The sequence below is a fragment of the Balearica regulorum genome, chromosome 27, assembly GCF_011004875.1.
Source record: "Balearica regulorum gibbericeps isolate bBalReg1 chromosome 27, bBalReg1.pri, whole genome shotgun sequence".
NCBI lineage: Eukaryota > Metazoa > Chordata > Aves > Gruiformes > Gruidae > Balearica > Balearica regulorum.
Window position 1 is genome coordinate 3,501,142 of NC_046210.1, and position 24,254 is coordinate 3,525,395.

Genomic DNA, 24,254 nt, shown 5'->3' on the forward strand with positions numbered 1-24,254 from the left:
GCATCCCCATCGCTCCAGCTAACCACGCCGGCGGCGCTGCTGGATGCTCCTGGCCATGCCTGGGTTGCCGGGGGTCCGGAGATGGGAACCAGCCCGGTCAGGGACAAGGATCATCCCTCGCTGGTGCAGGAACAGACCCGGGAAAGGACGGGGAGCCGTGGGCTAAGGAGCATCTCCCGTCCCTCCCTGCTGCCTCCTAAACCTCTGCCCGTGCTGGCCGGCAGGTCCCAGGGCTGGGCGAGATCTGCCTTGCTCCGTGCTTTTCCTTGGTCTGACGTTCGCTCATGGGAAAAAAACTGCGAGAGACTTGGGTTTTCTCTTTTTTTTTTTTTTTTTTTTTTTAACCAGTTTTAGGTGTTTCTACGCAGGCAGCATCCTGTGCCCTGTGTGAGCCCGGCCGGGGCGGGCAGCGGAGCCCACTGCTGCCCGCACGAGGGGAGTGTGGCTGCGGGGACCTGTTTGCTTCCCAGCCCCTTCAATTCAGCGTGTGATAGATAGATTGATACGGAGCTTTAATCAGTGTAATATATAAAGCACTTAATTTGCCTTATTAAAAGTCTGCACTTTGGATTTTCAGGATCCAGGAAATTAACTCAAGCACCTAAGCGTTTATTTGATTGAAAGAGTTTATAAATAATTCATGCCTTTTCTTTGCCTTCGGTGGCAGACCTGCCGGGGTGGTGGGGGACCGGCAGCACCTCCCGAGGTCCCTCCGTCGCGGTGGTGGAGCCGGTGCGCACCGGAGAGGGCCCGTGCGGGGTGATGGGCACCAACGGAGCCTGGGGCAGCTCTGGGAGACCTTTCCGTGCCGGGGGACCATCACCCGATGGGGAATCTGGGCCGGTGCTTCTCCCCGTGCCCAGCTGAGGGGGTGGATGTCCCCTAGCAAGGGCTGTGCAGGGCTGGAGGTGTCCGGGAGGAGGAGGAGGAGGAGGAAGAGGAGGAGGAGCAGGCTGACCCAGAGCAAGTCAGGCTGTGAGACCGCGTACTGGTCTCACTGTACTGGGACGACAGGAGCCAGCCACTAAAATCACCATGACAATAAAGCTGAGTATTTCATCTATAATTCAGAGGAGCTGGAAAGTGGTTTTATAAAAAAAAAAAAATAAAAAATTAAAAATAAAACCCTGGCTGAGACAGTAGAAATTTATGCCACTGTTCTTGCTGAGCGAGGATGTGGCGTGACCTTCGGACAGGCACGATGCCCAGCCCCGGCCACGACGCTGGCTGCTGGAGGGGGTCGAGAACAGGCACGTCCCGGGGGGCTGCGTGTGGCCGCGGTGCTGAGCGAGCGAAGACCGGTGTGGGCAAAGAGAGCTCTGCAGGTGGGATGTGTTTGCTGTGTGAGCTGTGCATCGTCCGGCGGCCTTTGAGGCGTGGGGTGTGTGTCCCCAGGGGTGTGCAACGCCAGCCGGCACTCGTGGGTTGAGCATCCCGGGGCCGCGCATCGTCCGGCTGCATCCCGGGGGTGTGGGATGTGCATCCCTGGGGGTCTGCATCACCAGCCGGCATGGGCTGAGCATCCCGGGGCCGCGCATCGTCCGGCTGCATCCCGGGGGTGTGGGATGTGCATCCCTAGGGATGTGCAGGGAGGGTCCGGGGCACGCAGAGCTGGGGTTCCCAAGGTTTGGCTGGGCGAGGAGCTGGGGGGGATTTGGGGTTCGGTCTGCAGGAGCCCCCGAGGCTGCGGGGTGTGAATCGGGGGTGCTGGAAAGGCCGGAGCGGAGCAGCGGGGGGGGCTGCGGGACGGCCCCCTGCCCGGCCGCTGCCTGCCCTGCCCGTACTGCGGGCGCACAGTGCCCTCCAGCGGGCACAGCCCGGCTGCCGGCCCCGCAGCTGGCCAGATGTGCCCCGCCGCTCCGGAGGGATGCCCTGTCCTCTCCAGCCACGGGTGCGCTGAGCTGGGGGGGGTCTCAGCTCTGCCGGGGAGGGGGGGATCCGGCTGGGGGCGGGGGGGGGGGCACGGGGGGTCCTCTCCTCCTCGCCTTCCCCATCCCGCTCACTGCAGGTTCCTCTTCTTTGCAAACTTGAGGGCCACGTTGTCGTACTCGGTGTCCCCCAGCCACTCCTTGCCCTGCAGCGGGAAGGGCTGCCGGAGAGGGACGGGTCTCTTGGGCACCGCGTAGTCATCCCGCTGCGGGTTGTAGGGGTACTCGTGCCCAGAGGGCTCCTCCGGGGCCGCCTGCAGCCTCCACGCCTCCCCCTTCACCTCCTCGGGTTCATCGTAGACGGTGTGGGCAGACAGACCCTCGGGCTCATCATAGATGTGTTCGGGCTTGGCAGCGGTGGGGCGCGGAGGGGGCTGCTTGGCCGCTTGCCCCCCCGCCTCCCGGATGCTGTCGTAGAGTGGGTCGGGGAGCTCCTCAGGGTGACGGGCCAAGCTGCCAAATTTGTGAGCCATGAAGGTCTTGGCGATGGTGTCGAAGGGGACGGCGTACTCAGATTCAACAACCGCTTTGGCCAGAGCATCCTGCCTCCGGCCCTTCTCCAGCACCGGGGGGGTTCCCTGGTGCAGGGAGCTGCAGGGCTCGGCGTAGGGGCAGTCGGCACCGCGGGAGGGCAAGAAGGTGCCCGACGGCTCCCCGGCCCCTGGGCAACTGCCGGGGGGCATCACCAGTTTGGCTTTCGGCACCTTCCCCTCCCGGGTGGGATCCAGCGAGGGGCATTTGGTGCCGCCGGGCTCCTCGTGCCCCTGCGCCCAGCTGGGCATCTTGGCGTGGCCGAGCGGGCGAGGGGCGTCGTCCCCGGGGCCACCACGCCGCGGGTCCTCAGCCTCCCGGCCCCGATGCACGTTGATGGCCGACTCGATCGCCTGGAAGATCGCGTTGCCTTGCCTGGTCTCGAATTCAAAGTTGCCTTCTCCGGAGGTGCAGCGCCGGCCGGCCTCGAAGGAGAAGGTCACCTGGAGAGGGACAGGATGAGGTCCCTGTGCCACAGCCCCCCGCCAGCCCACCCTCCCCGGTGTCTTCCTTACCTTATCCCGCCCGAAGCGCCGCAGGAAGCGGTACGGCCAGCTGTAGATGATCTCCAAGGTCTGGAAATCCATCAGCTCCAGTGCCTCCTCACCAGCTCGCAGGATGTACCGGCCCCAGAGTCGGCAGCGCTCGGAGGACTCGGTGGCCCTCACCATCACCTCGAACTCCTGCTCCAAGCTGGCTGGGGACAGAGGAGGGTGACATTTAACACACGCAAGGAGCAGAGCTCCTTGCTGCAAGAGCAGAGCTGCATCTCCCACCCCAGCGAGGTGCCGTGGGGCTGATGACCCCCCCTCCCTCCATCCGCAGCCGGGGCGGTGGGGAAGCGGCATCCGGCCGATAAGGGCTCGAGGGCTCTGGCCACACAGGAGCAGCCCGATAGCGCAGTGAAATGCAGCCCTGCCAAACCGCGGAGCAGGAAGGGTGCAGAGAGGCTATTTTGGGAAGAGGCTTTCCACCGTGCGGCTGCACGTAGCTGCGGCGGGGGCTGCTCCCTGGTGCAAAACTGGCTGAGGTGCCTCGGGAAGGGGGGGGGCAAGGAGATACTGCGGGACGTGCGCTGCCTCCTGTGCGAGCAAACCCAGCTCCGCTGCACCTTGCCCCCCGTCCTGGTGCCTACCTTTGCCCCCGGAGCTGTAGAGGGAGTTTTCCTCCATGGAGAACTCGCCCTCGGTGCCCAGTGAGCTCTGCTGTCCATCCTTGCCTGTCGCCTGCTCCTCCCTGCTCATCTGCCCGGGAAAGAGCAGCAGGTGAGCGAGGGCAGAGTGCCACATCCCCCCCCCCGCAGCATCCCCCATCGCAGCAAACCGCCGGGATTCCCCCGCACGGATCCTACTGCCTCCCATATCCCGGTTATCCCCGTCCGGTGCGTACCGGGAAAGCCAACTCGCAGAGCTTCTGGATCCAGCCGGCCGCCTCGGTGCCATCAGCGGCCAGGAGGTACCGCTTGTCCGTGGTCTCCAACAGAAAGGGGACGGTCTCCTTGGGGCAGCCGGCATCGCCGCTCGCCTCTGCCACGTGCACGCAGTCGCTCAGCTTGACCAGCCGCTTGCTGCCCTCGCCTTTCCGCAGCTTCTCGGCGGCCGGCGGCGCCGAGCCCTCGAAGAGCTCCAGGCGGGCGGTGGAGCAGGAGCTTTCCCGGTATAAGATGCCCCAGAACTTCCTCCATTTCTGCCGTGGGGAGAAACAGTGAGAGGAGTGAAAACCCAGCACCGGCCATCTCTGCTTTCATCCTTCCGGGAGTTTTCATCCCCTTGGGATCATGCAGGAGGACGGGGAAGGACAGCGGAGCGAGCCCCTCCAGGGTCCGGGCAGGGTCTTGCACCCAAAGCTGGGGGGGAGATAAACTGGGCAGCATGGGGGAAAAGCATCCCACCCTCCCCCCGCACCAGGATCCATCCCAGCCTCACCCAGCACCGGGATCCATCCCAGCCTCCCCCCACCCTGCGGCACCCAAAAGCCGTCCCAACAGCCCCTCGCTGCCGAAGGACTTTCAGCTGCTCATTTGCTCTGTCTTCCCCAAAACCACCAAATTTCAAAGCGATTCCCAACTCGCCCTCCGAGGCGGCAGCAATTCAGGGCACACCGTGCGTGGGAGGCACCGGCGGTAGAGGAAGTCTTGCATCAAAGTCAGAGCATCCTCCACGGCGGCTCCTGGCACCGGGGACCTGCCGGGCCCGGCACAGGCTTTGCCAAACGCTGCACCCTTTTACCGGGGCGTATTTCTGGGACTCGCCACGGGGGTGGCCTCTGCCCCCCGTCCTCCATCGCACGCATTGTGCATGGCAGTGGCTGCCGTGCTGCAAGAAGGCGATGCCCTGCCTGCCACCCTGCCTGCCACCCTGCCTGCCACCCTGCCTGCCCTGCCCTGCCTGCCCTGCCCTGCCTGCCCTGCCCTGCCTGCCCACCCTGCGGAGGGACTCGGCTCTATCTCCCGCCCGGGCGGCTCCTTCCCCCTCTTGCACAAGAGCGGTGCCTGCGGGAGCCCTTGCCAAACCCCGGCCATTACCGGCCGCGGAAGCAGCGAGGCTCTGGGGGTTGCATCAGTTTATGCCGGGGTTCTGCCCCGCTTTGCAGAGCCGCTGCCGGGGGCGTCCCACCCGGGGGGGGTGGGGGTCTCTTTGCAACGTGCCCCCAGCTCCTTCCGTCCCCCTGCCCGTCCCCACCGGCCCGACGTGCTGGTGGAAAGCGAAAGGGTGGTTGGGCAGCCAACGGGTGGGAGCAGCCTGTTCCCTTCGGATGCGATCCCCCTGTCTCCCCCCACACATCCAGCCCACCCGAGCCCCCCCCGTGGGTCCCCCCCAGGGACCGAGCAGCTCCCCCCCCACCTCCTCACCTTCCCAAAGGTCTGCTGCAGCTGGAGGTACAGCACACCCTGCTTCACCACCGACTCCTCCATCCTCCGACCACCAGCATCCTCCTATGCTGCCCCTCTGCCGCCGTCCCCCCCTGCCCCGCAGCTCCGGGGGGGGTCCCGTCCCGCCTGCCCAACCCTGCCCCACCGCAGCGCTGCCGTCGCGTCGGGTCGTGCCGTCTCAGCATGTGACGTGCGGTTGGGTTCTTCTGTTTCCTACGCTCGCACAGCGCGGGCTTTGGCTTCCTGCAGCTGTGGGCTTGCCGTAAAGGGCAGGCGGCGCCGGGCGGGCTGCCGTGGCTGTGCCTCAGTTTTCCTATCTGTGAAATGGGTCTAGAGGCAGCTCTGAGGGCATCCCCGTTAGGGGAATGACCCCCCAGCTCTTCTCATCTGCCTGCTCCCAGGTATCGCCCACCCTCCCAGCCTAAACCAGTGCTCCCAGTAAGGGCAGCGCAGCCCCCAGCCCCGAAACTGGCCACGATGCAGCTGGGAAGGAGGTGAAGGGGCGAGCAGGGGAAGGCGACAGCACGACGCCGGGAAGGGAGGAAGAGGTTTGAGGCTGCAGGAAGCACCGGGGCGTTGTTCGGTGCCCAGACCCGGAGGACGGGGATGAGGATGGGGACGGGGACGGCAGGGGCTGGACGGGCAGCTGGGCTGGCGGAGCACCGCGGGGTGCAGCCATGGGGGGACCCAGAGCACCCCAGCCCTTGGCACGTGGGGACCCGGCAGCGTTGGGCACCCGTGGGCGTCCTCAGGCCAGGGGAAACCCCCACGTCCACAGCCCCCCCCACCCCCCCGCAGGGCTCACCCGCTGCAAAGGGGCACCCAAGGGTGCTGGGTGCCCGGCCGGGAGCTGGGCTGGCAGCGCCGGGGCTGAGCCACCATCACGCGGCCGGGGCTGGCAGAGGCATGAGGTGTGCCCCTGGCTGGGGTAACTGGGAGCACTGGTGCGGGGGCTGCTGGGGTAACTGGGAGCACTGGTGCAGGGGGTAACTAGGAGCACTGGTGCGCGGGCTGCTGGGGTAACTGGGAGCACTGGTGTGGGGGGTAACTGGGAGCACTGGTGCGCGGGCTGCTGGGGTAACTGGGAGCACTGGTGTGGGGGGTAACTGGGAGCACTGGTGCGCGGGCTGCTGGGGTAACTGGGAGCACGGGTGCAGTGGCTGCTTGGGTAACTGGGAGCACTGGTGTGGGGGGTAACTGGGAGCACTGGTGCGGGGGCTGCTGGGGTAACTGGGAGTACTGGTGTGGGGGGTAACTGGGAGCACTGGTGCGCGGGCTGCTGGGGTAACTGGGAGCACTGGTGTGGGGGGTAACTGGGAGCACTGGTGCAGTGGCTGCTTGGGTAACTGGGAGCACTGGTGCAGGGGGTAACTAGGAGCACTGGTGCGCGGGCTGCTGGGGTAACTGGGAGCACTGGTGTGGGGGGTAACTGGGAGCACTGGTGCGGGGGCTGCTGGGGTAACTGGGAGCACTGGTGTGGGGGGTAACTGGGAGCACTGGTGCGGGGGCTGCTGGGGTAACTGGGAGTACTGGTGTGGGGGGTAACTGGGAGCACTGGTGCAGGGGCTGCTGGGGTAACTGGGAGTACTGGTGTGGGGGGTAACTGGGAGCACTGGTGCAGGGGCTGCTGGGGCACGAGGCTTGTCCCCGGCTGCGGTAAGCGGGAGCACTGGTGCAGGAGCGGGGCACACAGCTGCAGGCCACTGGCACCGCCGGTTCCAGACACCGGGGGCACTGGAAGAGGGCGGTGGGGTGGCGGGGGCCCGCCGGACGCGCGGCCCCTTTAAGCGCCATGTCAACAAAGCCCGCCCCTCCCTCCGCTGCGTCGCTGTCGTCGTGACGTCAGCTGCGCCGCAGCGGGCGCGCGGCGGGGCGGGGTGGGTGGGGCGTGGCGCGGCGCGCGCCGCCGGCGGGGGGCGGAGTCGAGCGGTGTGCGCAGGCGCGGCGGGCGGCGGGGGCCGTCGCGCGTGCGCGCGGGTCGGCGGAGGGGGGGCGGGCGCGTGCCGGGCCCGGCGGAGGCGGAGGGAGCGGAGCATGAATGGAGCAAAATGGCGGATCATGTGCAGGTGAGGGGGGGGGGGGGGCCGCGCCGCGGGGCCGCCCGTGGGGCCGGGCGGGACGCGCCTCCCCTCTCCGCCTGGCCGGCCGGCCTGCCGCGGGGCCGGGCCTCGGCGAGGGCGCGGGTAGGCCCGGCCCGGCGCGGCTGAGGCTAGGCCCGGCGGGGGCTCGGCGCGGCGGGGGTGGCAGCGGGCCCGCAGGCCCCGCGGCGCGGTGGAGGTGCCGCCATAGTTCCCCATCTCGCAGCGCGGCCCCGGCTCTCCGCTGTGTGTGGGCCTGGCGGCGGCGGCGGGGGGGGGGGCGCGGGCACTGGCATGGCGGGCGCGGGGGTGAGCGGCCTTGCTGGGCCGGCGGCGCGGCCCCCCCCCCCCCCTCCTCCCCCGGGCGGTGTTTGTCGGCGAGCCCCGGACCGCCTCGGGCTTTGACGTGTGTCACCGCCGGGCCCGGCCCGGCCTCCCCGGGGCGAACGGCGACTTCACCGGGGCGGGGAGGCGAAGAGCGGCTGCAGCCGCCGGTGTTTACCGGCCGAGCGGCCTTTGCCTCCTCCCGCCGCCGCTGTGGAGTTTTCTAGCAAGGCCGGTAACAAACGTTTGGGGAAAGGAAAACTCGGACACGGCTCCCCCCCTTGAAACGAGCAGCCGGCTCCGCTCCAGACCGCCCCCCCCCGCCGTTGCCGAACCCCCGTCTCCACCGCCCCCTTCCCGGTGTCTTTGCGGGAGCCCGGCCCCTGCAGCCGCCGTCCCTCGGCCCAGCCTTGGGGTTTGCACCCTTGCTTTTTCCCAGCCGCGTTTGTTTCTGTTTTCCAGCTGCTAGGCGTTTAGGTAAACTGTTTTGGTTGGCGTTAACAACAAAACCCTGCGTGGATAAACGCCTTGCTGTCCTGGACAGGAGCCGGGAAGGCAAACCGAAGGTGACGGTGGCTTTAAGCGAGTCAGGTTTGGGTGTTAGGATGGAAAACCCTCTGAAGAGTCAGTGCTGTCACTGACAGTAAAAAGAAAAATAGGGAAACGGTGAGGTTTTTTGTTTTGGGTTTTTTTTTTTTTTTACATAATATTTTAGTTGGACTTGCACAGGATTCGCATGGTGTCCAAAAGACTGGCTGAACTGTAATGGCACTGGTAGTTACATATTATCTATGCAACTTTAAAATAAATATCTTCTTTGCATGATACCCCTGTGAACCACAAGGGTGAGCAGTTTATTAACTCAGAATAGAGCCGTGCAGCCCTCAGGTTGTCTGGCAAGGTTGCTGGCAAATGTCTTTTGGGTAATCTCAGGGGACGAGAGGAATTACTGCATTATTAAACAATTCACAGGCTCTGAATTTCCTGAAGAAACTCTGAATTCGTTTGCCGTGAGTCGAGCCCTACCTTTGAAACTTAGCTGGCGACCCTGCGGTTTGACACTGAAGGAGGGTGAAACAGCTGCTCTTGTTGCTTTAAAACTGGGCTTCGTACCCTGCTTTTCTTTGTTAAATATTGAATTGAGCAAATGGGAGTTTGAGCTGTAAGAACAGGGTCGCAATTGCTGTGTTCGACTTGGTTAGTTAAAGTTTAACAGCAGAGGCTTGGAAGATGTTCCACTTGGAGGAAAACTGATTTGCAAATACGGTTAAGGCACCTGCAGCTTGGTGCAGTTCCTGTACAGGACAAATATAGCTAAGAAAATTGTTCTGTGCTGTAACTGGATGGGTTTGCTTGCTTTTTATTGTTTCTTTTTTTTTTTTTCCCCCCTCTCCGCTCCAGGTAAAGGCATTAAGCAGTAGCTCTGAGGAGCTTTCCTTCAGAAAGGAGAGCGCGAGGTTCCCTTCAAAACTAATTGTGGATTTTTGTGGCTGGAGGAAGTGGTGGTTTTTATGAATAGATTGATTTTTTTAATATTTTTTTGTGAGAGGCCTTTCCATAGCATGAAATGCCAGTCTTTTGGACATAAGAGTTGAGCTGAGTTGCAGATGCTCCCCTATCAAACATCATATTCGTTTAACAGAATGGTTATTAGCTATCCAGCGGGGCGAGGAGATGTTGGCTATCAGTGTGAATAATTGAGAGTTGGTTTTATGGCATGTGCTGTGGGAGTTGGTCCTGTTTTAATAGGAACAGGGATTTGCAAATAAATACCAGCTGTCAAAAGCTCTGCGGAGTTTAGCAGGTTGGTAAAGTCTCGCTGCGGCTCCGCGAGAGCTTTGGTTTGGGTGTTACGTGGTCACGGTGGAACTTCCTGGAGTTGTACCTGGTGTGTTAATACATGGGAAGCACAGAAACGTTTTTTGCAGACTGCATCAGTGCTGAAGGGATTTACTTCACAATGTGGAGCAACGGTAAGGTTAAAGACAAACTTTTAAGGCCATAATGAAAGAGAATATCATGTTCTCATCTTTAAAAAATAGACATTATGTAAACTGTGAGTGAAGCCATCAGTTTTGTTGGTGGGAATTGTGTAGTCGATGCTAGCTGTGGTGTTTTCCTGTTGAGCAGCTCTTCAAGGAGGGACTGTTCAGCGTCTGGAAACAAAGGATGCAGTGATACTGATACAGGAGCAGAGAGAATCAGATGATTTTGTGTGGCTTAAAGGAAGTCCTACGGTCTTAAAGCAAATTGCTGTACGCCAATTTTTCCACTTCTCAAAAAGCTTGTACAACCTTGTTTTGAATTAATATTTCTGTCTGTTCCAAGTCTTGTAAGCATCACTTAAACTTGCTCACAGTAGACACAGAGGAAAGCAGTGAGGACGTCATTACAGTTATCTTTGTGGGCAAAAATGAGTCCCCTTCCCTTTTTTCTTTTTTTTTTTTTTTCCCCCTCCTCTTTGGTTTTCTTCCGCTTTCCTGGCCCCTTAGATGTTTCCCATGCTGCTGCCCTAAAACGGGATGCACTTACTAAATGTGAATATCCCTGTGGGAGAACGTTTGTTGTAGGATGACGATGAATTCTGTGACTTTCTGTATTGAATGTTTCACTTGTTTTGAATTTAAAAAAAAAAAATAATCATCACACTGATTAAGAATTGCTGTTGTTTCCACGTTTATTATTGCCTGTTCTCAGTAGCTTGAGTCCAAGTTGAAATGAAATAAATTTGGGCCAGTGAGAGGTAACAAGACAGGTGCTGAGATGGCTACTTGTAATAGAAAAATAAGAAATCTGACATCTAAAAAGGAAATTGCATCACTTTTTTTGCTTCCACGCTATCTGATTTTAGGTTCAGGACTGGGTTTTTCAAATCCCAGAGATTGGCACTGAGTTTTCCATGTTTTTAACTATTAAAGATGCTGACAGCACTTTGCTCCAAGCTGGAAAACTTCCGTGTTTGGAGCAGTTGTGTGTTCATGCAGGTTCAGTTCTGCTGGGGCCTCCAGATGCACCGGGCAGGCTGCAGGCAGAACTGACTTCTTTCATCTCAATACAATTGTGGAGGAAGCTCGGTGGAGGAAAAAAAAAAATATATAAAAGCGTGTTTGGGTAGGCATTCTTGTGTCACGTCCTCCACGTGTTGGTAATTCACAGAAACAGGTCGCGCCGTGTGAGCGTGAGCAAGAACACGGGGATTTTCTCACCGGTGTTGGAGGCTCCTTTGTGCCGTACCCGTGTACTGAGGGGGGCACGACTTGTTTTTTCAAGACTGTTTCCTAGGGCAGTTCCTTCTCCATCTCTAACAGGACCCGATTTTTTTTTTTTCTTGCGTGTTTCTGTATTCTAAAGGACGTTGTTTTGGCTCAAACACAGAATCTAATTTGGCTCTAGAAATCTATAACATTCAGCTTGCTCCAGAGGAAACCCTGGAGACTAAAATGCGTGTTTCCCATTTGATATCTCAGTAACCTTGCACTTGCTTGGTAAAAGAGTCACGATGTAGCCTGCTGCCCAACTACAAATCGCTTAGAATACTTTTTCGTTTGTTTTAGTTCAAGCTTTTACCTTCTGTGTGTCATTGGACTCGCTGAAAGCTCTTATTAAGGACTTGAGTTTATCTCAGAATAGCCCAAGGGAATGCTCTGGACCTGGGGAAGGGGAAACACTGTTTTGACTAAAAATAAAGCTGTCAGCATTTCTTTTGCAAATTAGGCTTTTTTTTTTTAAGTTATGCACTTTTTTTTTTTAAAGTGCGCTGCTTGGATGCTCAGCACCAAAGCCGCAGAATACCAGTGGTAGGTGTTGCGAGTTGGATTTCAGCTGCAAGGCGGAGATAGACGGTTGCAGTTCAGTATCTCAAGATCTCGGTGGCCAAAGTTTGACGTAAAGAAGTGGACGCTCCTTTTCAGCTCTGGGGACTCCCCGGCCGGCAGCTGCTCTGTGGTTAGGTTACAATCCTGTCTGTAATAGTTCACCTGAAGATCTCAAAACTTCCGTGTGACGGCGGGGAAAGGCAACGCTCAGTTGGTGCTGAACAGGGCAGAGAGGAGGGGAGCAGCCGGGTCGGGGCTGTGAGCGCGCTGGTCTCTCCCTGGTTTAGCAACCCAGCTGTGTTCCCTCGGGTAGCCAACGCTAATACAATTAAGGAGGATTTGGTTCATTTTAATCATTTTAAGAGAACACTGAATGCTCTGTACCTCAAGAACTTTATTACTGTTAATAATGTTTCGTTGCCCTTGGTTTTGGGCAGTGCAGTGGTGGTTTAGGAGTCTACAGGGCTCAGGCCTACTAAAGCAAATTTCAAGAAGTTACATTTTTACTACTTCAAATTGCCAGCAAAAATGTAGTTTAGTTTGTGATGCTTTTCCTGTAATAGGGTTGTGTAGCTTAGTTGCAAGAATCTAGGCGGGGGTTTGTTTGGGGTTTTTTTGGTAAGAGTAACCAGTGTCACCTTATGTCTGAGGTCCCTCTCTTTTTCCCCAACGTAATTACCCTGACGCACAAAAGGCCAAAGATGCGTCACCAGCGCTGGTGCAACCTGGCCTCTGTGCCGCTCTCTGCGCATCTTCAGATTTGATTTGCAAGAAGAGTTTTGTTAATTTTTTGTTCATCTAACTTTGGCGCAGTTGGCTTTTTCTTGATAGTGGGTTTGCAGTCTTGGAAAAGACCGCCTGATATATTTTTCCGGTCAAGCCTGGTTGGTGTGAGCTCTGGAAATGTAGGAGTCAAAGACACCAAGGTGTTAACACGATAAGGTGTTGCTCACCCTTCCTATCTCTGATAGCCTTTGGTCAGAGCCCACTAATGGGGCAATTAGCAGGTGTAGGTCCTTTTTGGCTTCCTTTGGGTTCTCCCTGTTCTTCATTGTGCAAGGAGTATAGGTTTTAGACCTTCTTAGATGGAAAAGTTTTAATTAAATGCTTCCTACACCTTCAAAGTTGGACCAAACTGTAAGGATCTGTCACCCCGAGTTGATTGTTGCTGTGGCCTCATGCATGCAGTTGGTGGTGGTGGTGGTGGTGGTGTTCTTGTTGGTTATTTTTAGTTTCTGTTAGTTCTAACGAGCTAATAAAAGCTACTGTTGGAAGATAGTTGCTAAACCACCCAGAAAACATCTCAGCAGAAGCTTGATATTTTTGCTTTTGTTTCTCATTAAGGACAAAATGTGAAGTTTATTCATGGTCCCTGCTAACTCCGGTAATGGTTTGCTAGTGGGAAGCTCGTTGCCTTGGTGTGGTCAGGATAAAAGATCAGCTTTATGCTCTGGTGCTTGCTGTCGTACTGGTGGCATACTTTGAATATTGGATGATGTAAGATCTCCATTATAAATGTGCTTTGATAGTCTGGTCCTTCTCTTCCTTCTCCCCTTGCCTGTTGTCCTGCTCTGGAAATCAGAAGTAATTCTTCAGGCTGAAAAATGTGCTGCACTTCACAAAAAAACCCAAAAAAACAAAAGAAACACCCCCCCCAAAATCCCAAACAAACAAAAAAACCCAACATATCACAGTAAAGAGTTACATTTTGGCACTAGAAGAGCAAAACATGTTTCATCTTTTAACAGACTGCCTTGTCCCCTCTTCCCTTGTTTGAGATCATTCAACCTGCATATATAGTATAAAAGCGCTTCTTTCTGCTTGCAGCATTTTGGTAGTTTAAAGTGTAATTGTGGGTTTCTAGCTGAGCTTTTTAAATTAAAGTTTACAGTTCTCCTTGTAACATTGTTCAGTATTCTTGTATAATTTATTAATAATGTAAGAGTAAGAAAATCAAACAAGAAGCTATTTACAAGAATCAGAGAGGCAAATTGTGTCCTTACCTGCCTGTTTCAGCTGAGGACTTTGCTAGCTTGAATGGTACCTTAATTTGGTTTCTTGTGATGAGAAACTTCTGATTACAGGATGAATTCTGTGAAAGGAGATTATTTTTTTTTTTCTTTTCTTCCAAATGAGGATGCTTTGAAGATTTCTTTCCCATTTTGGCAGGTCAGAAAGAAAATCTATCACATGTATATATCGTTATAGCCAGGCAGCAGGAAGTGAAGGTTGGGTAGGTAACAATTGCTTTATTTTCTGGTTTGGTTTTTTTATTTTATTTTATTTCATTTGTATTGTTTTTCTCCCATGCCCGGTTGGCACAGCACCCATACTTGTCTCGGATTGTGTTGAGTGATCAGCCCCATCGCTGTTGCTGCTTTCCTTATGCTTGCGGCACACGAGTGGAATTTTGGCACCCTTACGGCCAGTGGGCAGCCACAGAGAAATCTGAAGGGCCTGGACTGTCTGACACTAATAAGTGCCCTTTTTCTTCTAAATAATGTCGTCTTAGGGGTGTTAAAATTAGGTATAAGGCACGAAGGTTGTGAAGCATTTCATGGATGTTTCTGTTAACAGAAACACTGCTCGTTAACATCCTATCTCTGTTTATAGCTGAAAAGGGCTCTGGCCTTGTAACTCTGCAATGGAGAGCAGACTTTCACCTGCTCTCGTCCAGGTTTGTTTGTAGCTCTGCAGTCTTGTCTCTCAAGACAGGAGATTATATTGGGAGGGAGAGTTCAATCCTCAGCTATTTAACTTGAACTGAATCTGGTGGGGCTGAGCAGTCAGCCCCACAAAAGCAGGTGATCTAGTAGTCTGAATGTTTTAACACCTTTTGGCCTTTGTGGTCTCGGCAGGGAAGGTTCCTGCTATTTCAAGGAAAGGGTCAGAATTCCTGTCCCAGCTGACATACTGTTTTCTGTGGCTCGTGCAAGCTGCCTTGCTCCAGTCTGTCTACATAATTGGCGATCAGATTTGTTTGACATTAGGTAAGATCATCAGAAAGATTTTTCTTGGTTGAGAAATGTGTCATTCAGTGACTTTATCTTGTAGCAGGATTTCCAGCAGACTATGTGTTTTCTCTTGTTGTAAGATCAGTTTATGAAAGAAATAGCCTCCATTTTTCTGCTAAATACCTCCACTTCAGGATCATCTTTAAGTCCTTTCCATCCTTTTTATCTATGGCCAGTAAAATGAGCTCTGCATCCGTATACCCTGTGGACTCACAACTCTAGATCTGCAAAGGATTTATGTCTGTCCTGCAGTGGCATTTTCTGTAATGTATGGTTCTTGAACGCACCTTTTATGTGGCTTATTCCACAGCCCATTGTTCTGACTTAATTGTTCCCTGCTTACTATATTCCCATGGGGCAGGGGTGTTATTGCTGTATCATCTAAGTGTTTTGGTTGAATTCCTGTTAGAAAACTCTTTGCCCTTGTATCACCAGTTCAGAGTGTTTGTGAACACAGTGATTACAGGAGTTATAGTCCAAGGACATTGTACTGGAAAATACTAATTCTGCTGTTTCTCTTATAGCACTTGATAATGGCTGTAGCTGACACTAGTTTAACCAGTAAGTTGAAGGTGATTTGCAGTGCTTGGATTATTTTGCTGTTTCTGGATGGTGAGTTTAAGCAGTCCTGTAGTAGCTCCAGTATTTCATACGATCAGAGGTGCCTCCAGAGTTTTCAGGGTATTTGGAAGGCTTCTGTTTTCTCCTGAACCATCACCTCGGAGCACAGCTTTGTCTCAAATTCACGTGTCATATGCCTGGTGCAGACCCGTCAGTGTGTGGGGCTTGCTTTTGAGTTGTTGGGGGGTTTTTGGTAGTTGATTCCCATTTGGGTAAAACACTCACTGCTCTCAGTGCCTGGATGTGTGATGTTGATTGCACCTGATGATGGCTTGTTCTGCAAACTAGTGCCTGGAAAGTTGTGTTATCTCTAATAGAGATGATGAGACCCAGAAATCTAGAAGCCACCTTGCTTTGCTGCAGCTGCCTTGCCTGGTAGTGCAGGTGCCTTAGTTTTTCCTCCCTGGGCTCTGGTGTCTGCCATGAGATTCCTTACCTTCTGTTCCACGTCTTCTCCTCTGTAACCAAATGCAAAGCAAGCAGGGGATCTGTAACCTCAAAAGCAATCTTCAGTTCATACAAATAGTTTTGTAAATGAGCTGTTCTTCATAGAGTTCCAAGAAACATGGTGGCAGTGCTTTGAGTCTGTCCGTACCTTACAGACCTGCACAGTTAAAGAACTATGGTGCCTGTTGCCTGATTTTCTAATTTTGAGACACAAAACATAAGTATTCTGTATCCTTCCAAAAAAACCCCTTTGGGATGTCAGAGGTATTTCAGACTAAATACCCGAAGTCCGATTTTGTTTGTTGTCTATAACTGTTTCCGCACCTAGAGGTGTCTGGGTTGTACTGACCCTAATAAGACAAAAAACATTTTGGTGTAGTGCAGGAAACGCAGTGACCCCTGTACTGACCTGGACTGTGTGCCTACGTTACTGAAATGGGGAATGCTGATTTGCATGGCAGGACTCCTTTCTCTTTATAATACATTTTGTAGTTATCAACAGGTAGAAGAGATTTTGAGAGGTTTGGCTCATCCAAATGATTGCAGATTTCCCGTCTCTGTGGATCCAACGGTGTGTTGGTCCTCCCTGCGTGTTGCGCTTGCTGTTTCCTAATTTCCTGGTTGCTGCTTGTTAGGAAATGGCCAGCCTTTGCCAAATGAAAAGCCCTCAGATGCACAAGGAACATTCAGTTCTGAAAAAGAGAGGTTAGAAGTGTGCGATTGCTGAAGTGGTATATTAGCTGTGGCATATAAATAAAAAGGTAAAGAAACAGGAGTGACTCATTCTACCATTGTTGTAGCAAAGGTGCTGCTCCAGCCTCTCCTTTTTTTATCCGCAGAAGTGGAGGAGCACCTGCTTGCTGCACTTACCAGGCTGATTGTGCTGCTGTCCTTGCCTAGGGCCCTGCTGAGTCGTCCCACCAGGAGAGAGGCCTTTCTTGGGGGAGAATTCAGTAATTCACCCATTCCTAGGTGTTACACCACCAGGGATGTCTCATTACTACTTCAGCAGCATCAGTGAGGATTGAACTCAGGAATGGTTCTCTTGAGTTTAGTAGAAAACTGTCATGGTGTAGAGGCAGTTTCCTGAAAATGGGACATGATTTATTGTTCCAGAAATTAGCTAACCTGTAAAGATTTACTATTTTTTTTAAATAAGTGGATTTTTTTCAGCTTTGCCTTTCCTTAAGTATGGCTGGCAGATTTCCTGCACGAGAAATAGCTGCCGTAGTTTACAGCTGTGTGCATCTTCCCAGCCTGCCCACTTTTTCCTCCAGTGATGGTCTAACCCCTGTTGACTCCAGAAGCTGGGTGCCTTGTACCATCATGTTTTACTCTTCCCATTTGCTCTAACACAAACCTCCTCTTCTAACCGAATTATGCATTCAGGTGAGTGACGTTGTACAATCACGTGTCATGTTCAGAGAAGATCATAGATGTGTGACCATTTTTCCATAGGAGTCAGACCTTCCAGTTAGCAGAGTTGTGTGGCATGAACAAAGTGCAAACCCAGAAGATGGTCAAGGTGAAATAAGCACTTCCAGCTGACCAGCACTGAAGGCAGGGATGATTCCCATTTTCACTGCATCTGTTTCATTCTTAAAAAAAATCTGATGCATTGTCAAACCTCTTCTTAATTTATTTCATGGCTGTTGATATATGCATGTGGATTCTGCTGGCATCTGGAAGTCCTGGTGATGCAGAAATGTAGAGGTTTCTTTTGGAGATTTTAGCCCTTGATCTGTTGTCCGTGCCACTGGCCTCCAAGGTATAGTTAGCTTCAGGACTGTTCACTTAAGACATACCTTGTGTTAGAAAGCCACACGTTATCTTGTCTTCTCTCATTTCTTAGCAGGTAGCTAAACAAATGGCTTTCCGTATAGAGCTATGCCTCGATAAAATTATTCACTAGTATTCATTTGCACCCAACTAGAATGCTGAAGAGTTTCTCAATGGTTTCACCACCCACTAAGGGTATTGGATTCTTCCTCTTTAAGCTCTTTGGGGTGAAACTGCCCTGTGTAACACATCAGGTTATATGTTGTCAGTACTAAGTTATGGGATGTGTTAGTGTTAATTGGAAGTGTTTCTGTGGGGTGGTGTGTGGAGTTGCTCTAAAGTGTTGTGCAATAAAGTGGCAGGGCTGAATTCTGAAGGAAACTCTATTCCATCTTGACTTGAAGACCGCTTGTCTTGGAGAAAGAAATAGGAGCTCTATTGATTCCCCAAGAGATGCAGGGAGAAGCCTGAAAATACTAATGCAATAAATAATTCTGAGATCTGCTGGAAGGGTGTAGGTAGGTTTGCTTTCTGTTATTAGTAGAGTAAACGGAAATGGGCAATTTGTTGTTCAGATTCTCTTAACAAATGAGGGTGATGAGCCATGAGACCTTCATTTTTACAGCTATGAGTACTTACAGAGTGCATCATCCTGGTCCTTGGCAGTTAATAGTTGCATCGTTCAGCTTAAAAGCTTTTTTATTTTTGGTTGACATACCTGACATTCATCAAGTGACCTGAGGCATTCTCTGAGCCGTGGACACGTAAAACACCAGATGCGTCTTCATTGCAGGGTTCCATTTGTTAAAACGCAGTGTTTTGGAACCCTGACGGCATGCTGCATCTTCTTGCTCCCTGCTTTGCTGTAAAGTCAGCAAGCAATTGAGGAAAGCTGGCTAACTTCTACAGCTTTGAAGAGCAAAAGCTGACACACAGGTGGAATGTGAGGTTTGAGGTGCTGCGTTAGAGAGGCGTGCACTGCGTTTGGCATTATGTGCTTTAACGCCACGTGTGTTGGGGTGTGCATGTTTACTGCCAAATATAGAAATTGATATTCCTTAGATATAAAATGTTTAAGGGAAAGGAAAAATAGATGATTGTCTCTTCCCACCTGCGAGATGTCATGTCCTGGAGGTAGATGGGTAACTCTTTTCTGGGGCCTGTTGCATGCTCGTAGTGAGCAAGGACATAGCGCCTGCCCTGCAGTTGCCCGGTGCTTGCAAAGTCTGACTTTGATTATAACATATGGGGGAATCGGTTGGGGGATATTAAAATGGATAAGTGTGCTTGGGACAAAAATAACTGTATTAAATGTGTTGCAGGATCTCTGGCTCAGGGAGTCAGTAACCATAAGGCGGGAGGAAGCAATGTCTTGGAAACAATGTGTGCCTGGAGGATTTACAGCAATGCCCATCCTTCATGATAAGAACCACCAGGCAGCAGAAAAAGTTTGGATTGATCATGTTTAGCCTAATATTCCATTTTAGATGTCTGAATCTGTGGGGTTATTGCTCGCGCGCTCCCCCGCCCTGAGCAATCGGGGCTGGTTGTGTACACTCCTGCTTAATTTCTGGCTCTGCCATCTTGAGTATGCCGGGCACAGCGTGCGTTTCCTCAATTTTTCTGAAATGGGAACTGTCAGCGTGGCGAAGTCAAACTCTATTGAACTAAACCTGCCTAGAGCTTATTGCAGCCCTCGGATGTAAAGAGTGTTGCTTAAGCAACCGTGTAATATAGGATCAATTCCACAGCCATCCCCCGGGGACTCCTTTTAGGTAGCTGTTACTTTCCTTGTAGTATTTATCGCTTTAAAGATGATCACACATTGTTTATCTTCACCATGGGGAAAACACTGAACAGTGACGAGTTTTGTTTGTAGTATAAACGAGATTGATAGGTTGGGGTGGGGTTTTTTCTACATTTTGAGTTTCACAGCTGCTCTCAGTGGACAAGCATCGTCTCACTTACAAAGGAGGTGCCTTATATGGAGGAAAACTTGTTTCTTCTCGGTGTTTGATATTATTAAAGAAATATGCAATAATGCAATGCAAAGCTCACTGGCAATTTCTGCTCAGGACTGTGCAGCCTGCGGTGGAGAGAACTTCACTCCATGCAGGGCTCCGGTGGAATGAAACCCCCCGACTCTCTGTAGGACGTTGGTCTGCAGCAAAACTTCCCTTGAAGCTTGTTGCTTTGAGGGGAAAGGAGAGTGGAAGTTTTGCTAATCACTTGTCAAGTTTGTTGGTTTCTGATAAATATACTTTCCCTTGTTGAAAAACACTTGTACCACATACAAAACAATGGTGTTGGAGTCAATCCTAGGGTGTGTTGCGTTATTCTCCGGTGCTTTGCAGTGTAGGGCTGAACTTCGGGAGAGGGATCAAAAATATGATGCCGTTTTGGGGGTTTTTTTCTTAGGGACACAAACTTACTCAACTTCTGTTTGGACAAAAAATCTTGTAGGCAGTGACACCATGAGATGGCATGCCTGGAAACTGGATTTAAAACACCACTGAGATAGGATGCAGATTTCCATTAATAGGCATTAATTGTCACACTTTATTGGAGGGAAAAGCATAGGCATCATTTGGGTCTTGGCTTTGGAGGGGGAAAAAACGTGTGCACATAGGAGGAAAAGTGAAGTGATTGTCATCTATGCTGAGCTTGGAGTCGAGAGGTAGTTATGTGAACAATTCAGTGGCAGTTGAGGCTGTTCAGCTTGTAAGAGACACGCTCCTAGCTGGGAGATGACTCGTGTTTCAGGTTGTCACTTAGCCTTTGTAGTGCGGTGCATGAGAGAAATTGGACCGTGTGGGGGTTTTTTGTTATTGCATGAAGTACTTCAGGGGCACTAGTGTGTGTTAATAGAATACGGTATGTGCAACTGTAGAAAAATCCTGGGATTTCAGTGCTGTCGTGCAAGGAGCAGATAAGAGCAATTCGGAAGGCTGGGAACCGGCACGGGAGGAGGCGTTTGACTGTTGGGGCTGTCCCCCGTGACTCAGCAGTTCTCCTCCTAAAATGCCCTCCCAACCGCTGCCCCACGGCTGCGAAGTGCCCATCCCGTCGGCTCCCCTGCTGCCCTGAGCCCTCATCACCATCTCCTTGCCTTCCCTAGGTGCGAAGGACAGGTTTCCTCTGTATTGGTTTCCTCTTTTTGGAGCTGCTCATTCTCAAAGGAGCAGTGAACATGAGTTTTGGTTTTTTGTAATTGTCTTCAGCACTATTTTTCTTCTTGGTTCACCGGCCGCATACCTGTCCGTCCTGTAACGCAGCCCACGAGTGCAATGCTAGTGGGAAGCCAGCGTGTCTCCCTGTTTCAAATACTCTGCTGTCTCATACTTTAGTCCTTATCTAGAATACACAGAGCTCTTGCCCTGCACAATCGTTATACTAAATGGTTGGGTTTTTTTATCTTGGTCAAAAGCGTAGGTACTGCCCGATCTCTGGAGCAAAATAATCCCCAACATCTCTGACTTTTGAAGCTGGGTGCTGGAGTAAGGCTAGCCTGATTTCTATCCCGTTGGCAGAGAGGAGGGGAACTCCGCTGCCCTCATCGTTGTGATATTAAAATGTGCTGAAAACTTGCTGTTGCAAACCTGGAATGCAGTGTCAGGGCAGCTCAGCTGCTCTGCCTGTCTGGGTGACAGATAATTGAGTTAGGGCACAAAAGGAGGAAAGAAATTTATTGGTGAGACAATCCTAAAAATTATGCATAAATGTCTTTCATCAGAGAAGTATATTTGGTTGGATTAGAGCTTATCACGAATGTGGGTTTTTTGATGTTTGAGCACATAAATTAAAAAATAAAATGGCCACTCACAACCTTGAAAAGGAAAACTCCCAAGTTGGGACATCAGCTTTCCCTCCCAGTTGCCCTCGTAGGCTTTGGTCCTGTGTGCCCCAAAACACTATCCATCCCGCAGCCCCCTCGGCAGCTCCGTATCCAGGGGTACGGTGAGGAAGAAGTATCGAGTGAACTTTAACTCGAGGATACTCGGGACAGCCAGCAGTGCGCATTAAGAGATGTGATATTGAAAATATGTTTAAAACCTGCTGTGGATGGTTGACTCAATCTAACGTGAATAGACTAGACTACACTTCTATTCCCCGTTGAGTTGTTGGATTCACATTCCTGGATAATTTGGACTGGCTTTTCCATGTGTGTGATTTTTTTTTTTTTTTCACAGGAAAACTGTGCTTTAATGACTGCAGTGCCATTATGGGGTATTTAACGGTGCCCTTGTGTGCCGTATCTCTATTTGGTTGGGTTTTTGGATTTGTTTTGTTTGAGTCCTGGAGGTCATGACGCTCCCTCTGGCTCCAAGGGAGTTAACTAACTGTAATCTGCGGGAAGCCTGACACGGATCATGCACTGTGCACAAACAAGGGGGTTTTGTCATGGCGAGTGTCACGCAAAAGGAGCCGTGGTTATTGCTGCCGAGTCCCAAACAGCGGCAGGGAATTAGCCTTTCTCAGAGGTGTGAAGAAAGCTGTCTGTAGGGAAACTCCATTCCTGAACTTCTTGAAGAACTAATGAAGTGTGGTGTAAAACTCTTAAAACCAGATCCTTTTTTCCAAAATTATAAATTACGCTCTGCAGATCATCCGTTCAGTGTGCGATCGTGGGCTGCAATTCATCGCTGTCCCGCCGGGATGATGGAGCTGGGCTGAGCCAAGGATTTGATCCGTCGTACACATGCAGACCAAATGGTCATGGTAGCTTTTCAAATTGATGAATAGTCTCCAGGATTTGGGAGGTTTGGAGGAAATGGTGTTTTGTCCTTGGGCTGAAGATGATACATGTAAACAGGCATCTTCCTGTATGTAAACTTTGCCAACTGATTGTAAATAACTGGAAGTGGATTTGTAACCAGAAACAAAAGGTGCTGGCAAATGCTTAACTGGAACTTATTTGTTTTATAATAGTTTATGGTTAATAATGGTTTATATTCATCTCAGATTTTTTGAGGATTTTCTGTGCAGAGCATAAGTTGTTGGGTTTTGCTTTTTTCAAAACCAAAACTGTTGAAGTGCTGTCTGGGACTTGGTAAACTTCTCTAATTTCTCTAAAGTACTGAAGCTGTCAGGGCAACATTTTCCATGAGGTTGTTATTTTTAAAATAATAAAAAAAAAAAAATCAGAGCTCTGGAATATGGTACAAGGTAAGGGAATTTTTGCAGAGGGTCCCTGGGTGTTTCTTATCACACTGTCTTATCTGATGATCCTCTCGACATCAGAGCATCAAAAACTTCTGCGTGCTTTTGGTATGGAATTGCTGCACTTGTGTATAAGAAAGCGTTCAGCTGTGCGCTGATGTGGTGTGTGAATCTGTCGGCTGACCCTGTCGGTAACTCGGCTTTTGCGTAACGATCTCTTCTCCAAAAATAAATTAGATAACTGATGCTATCCTTTTTTACAAACGAAGAAGTCAGAGCACAAAAGTTATGGTGTGCTTGTAATGATTTACCCTTGGAAACCTGGAATGTAGCCTGAAAGCAGTTGAAAATACCTGCTTATTAATCTAGCAATAAGAACCTGAGGGAATATTTATATCCATCTGTGAAGCCACTTTTTAACTAGGACACCTAAGATTTCACTGGGGGAAACCATCTGCCTGGATCACAGTTTATGGCAAATATTTTCCAGTTGTTTGAGCACAGAGAATCTGCCTGGTAGTTTTATTTCCCTTCAAAAGCATTCACAGAGATGCCGCTCAAAGGCATCCATCCCATTCTTCGTTTGCTCTGTTCTGGTTTAGGTATTTTTGGCATGTGTAGTGCAGAAGATTTAAGGTGAGATCCTCCCAGCGTCCTGGGATGCTAAAGTCTGTTATGGTGCCCTGCAAAGGGAATATAAACCACGTTTGTGAGGCATTTGGCACCGTATAACATAAAAACTAGACGTGAGGATGGTTTTTTGCTATTTAAGACGGGGAGGGTAGGATTGTCACCATTACGGCACCAGATGTAAGAGGTTTTCCAGACTTCATCAGCTGTGCTGATGTTCAGGCCGGGTGAGCGTTGACCCTGGGAGTGGGTGCTTGGGTTCAGGTAAAAAAGGTGAAAGTGGGGAGGCAACGTGGTGCTTTGTCAGGTGTAAGAGATACCTGTGGAATTGTCGTGCAGGTAATTTGGTAGGTTAAATGCATTTAATTGATAGAAGAACAAACTATGAGTTCAGCATTTTCCTTCCTTTGGGCAAACAGTAAAGTTGTGTGTGTGTGTGCGTGCGTGCATACGTACATATAACCTGGGTTAAACTGCTGCATAACTAAACTGTAAAACCTCTCATTTCTAATTGCTTTGTTTTCCTGTGTTCCAGAGCCTAGCCCAGCTAGAGAACCTGTGCAAGCAGCTGTATGAGACCACAGACACTGCGACACGGCTCCAGGCAGAGAAAGCCTTGGTTGAGTTCACCAACAGTCCAGACTGCCTGAGCAAGTGCCAGCTTCTTCTAGAAAGAGGGAGTGTATGTAAAACAATATAATTGTCCAAAATGTGTCTTGGTATTTTGGGCATCGATAAGGGAAATAGCCCCAAGGTCTGGTATGCGGTGTTTATATTCCATACCCCGTATGCTCTCGTGTATCTCAATTTGTGCCAAAAAAAGCACGGGCTCCGATGGCTAATTATGCTGCCGCAGTGGTTACTACAAACGGTTGTCAATTCTAATGTCTTGTGGGCCTTGCTGCATTCTTCGCAGGCTACCACCCAGAAATATCAAGCTTGAAGTTGAAAACATTATTATGGCAGTGGTATTTCATAGACTGTGGGAAACGCTGCCTCCTGTATAGGCTTTGGGGAGAAAGTGATGTGTGCAGAGAGGTTTGTAGGGGATAAAA

The 24,254-nt window shown here is 51.5% G+C and overlaps 2 protein-coding genes across 3 annotated transcripts in view; one reads left to right on the forward strand and one right to left on the reverse strand.

The window, feature by feature from the left end:
* Window positions 1–593: 593 nt before the first annotated feature.
* On the reverse strand, window positions 594–5,498 carry DOK2 (docking protein 2). The gene is made up of 5 exons (XM_075736667.1): window positions 5,311–5,498; window positions 3,849–4,145; window positions 3,595–3,703; window positions 2,975–3,156; window positions 594–2,902 (listed from the first exon to the last, which is right to left on the reverse strand). Exons 1-5 carry the CDS (start codon window positions 5,371–5,373, stop codon window positions 2,000–2,002), a joined length of 1,554 nt encoding a protein of 517 aa, XP_075592782.1. The 5' UTR covers window positions 5,374–5,498; the 3' UTR covers window positions 594–1,999.
* Window positions 5,499–7,282: 1,784 nt separating this feature from the next.
* XPO7 (exportin 7) overlaps window positions 7,283–24,254 on the forward strand; it is a 47,964-nt gene continuing 30,992 nt past the window's right edge. For both annotated transcript variants that reach the window (XM_075736715.1, XM_075736716.1), the window contains exons 1-2: window positions 7,283–7,397; window positions 23,735–23,881. In XM_075736715.1, the coding sequence (XP_075592830.1) occupies window positions 7,380–7,397; window positions 23,735–23,881 (165 nt within the window). In that variant the 5' untranslated portion in view covers window positions 7,283–7,379. The remainder of the gene's footprint in view (window positions 7,398–23,734; window positions 23,882–24,254) is intronic.

Excerpts from the sequence above, each read along its gene's own strand:
- DOK2 (XM_075736667.1), bottom strand. The coding sequence starts at position 5,373 with ATGGAGGAGTCGGTGGTGAAGCAGGGTGTGCTGTACCTCCAGCTGCAG. Across the intron at positions 4,146-5,310 it reads TGCAGCAGACCTTTGGGAAG|AAATGGAGGAAGTTCTGGGG; the intron begins GTGAGGAGGTGG and ends TCCCCACGGCAG. Across the intron at positions 3,157-3,594 it reads CTACAGCTCCGGGGGCAAAG|CCAGCTTGGAGCAGGAGTTC; the intron begins GTAGGCACCAGG and ends CTCTGTCCCCAG.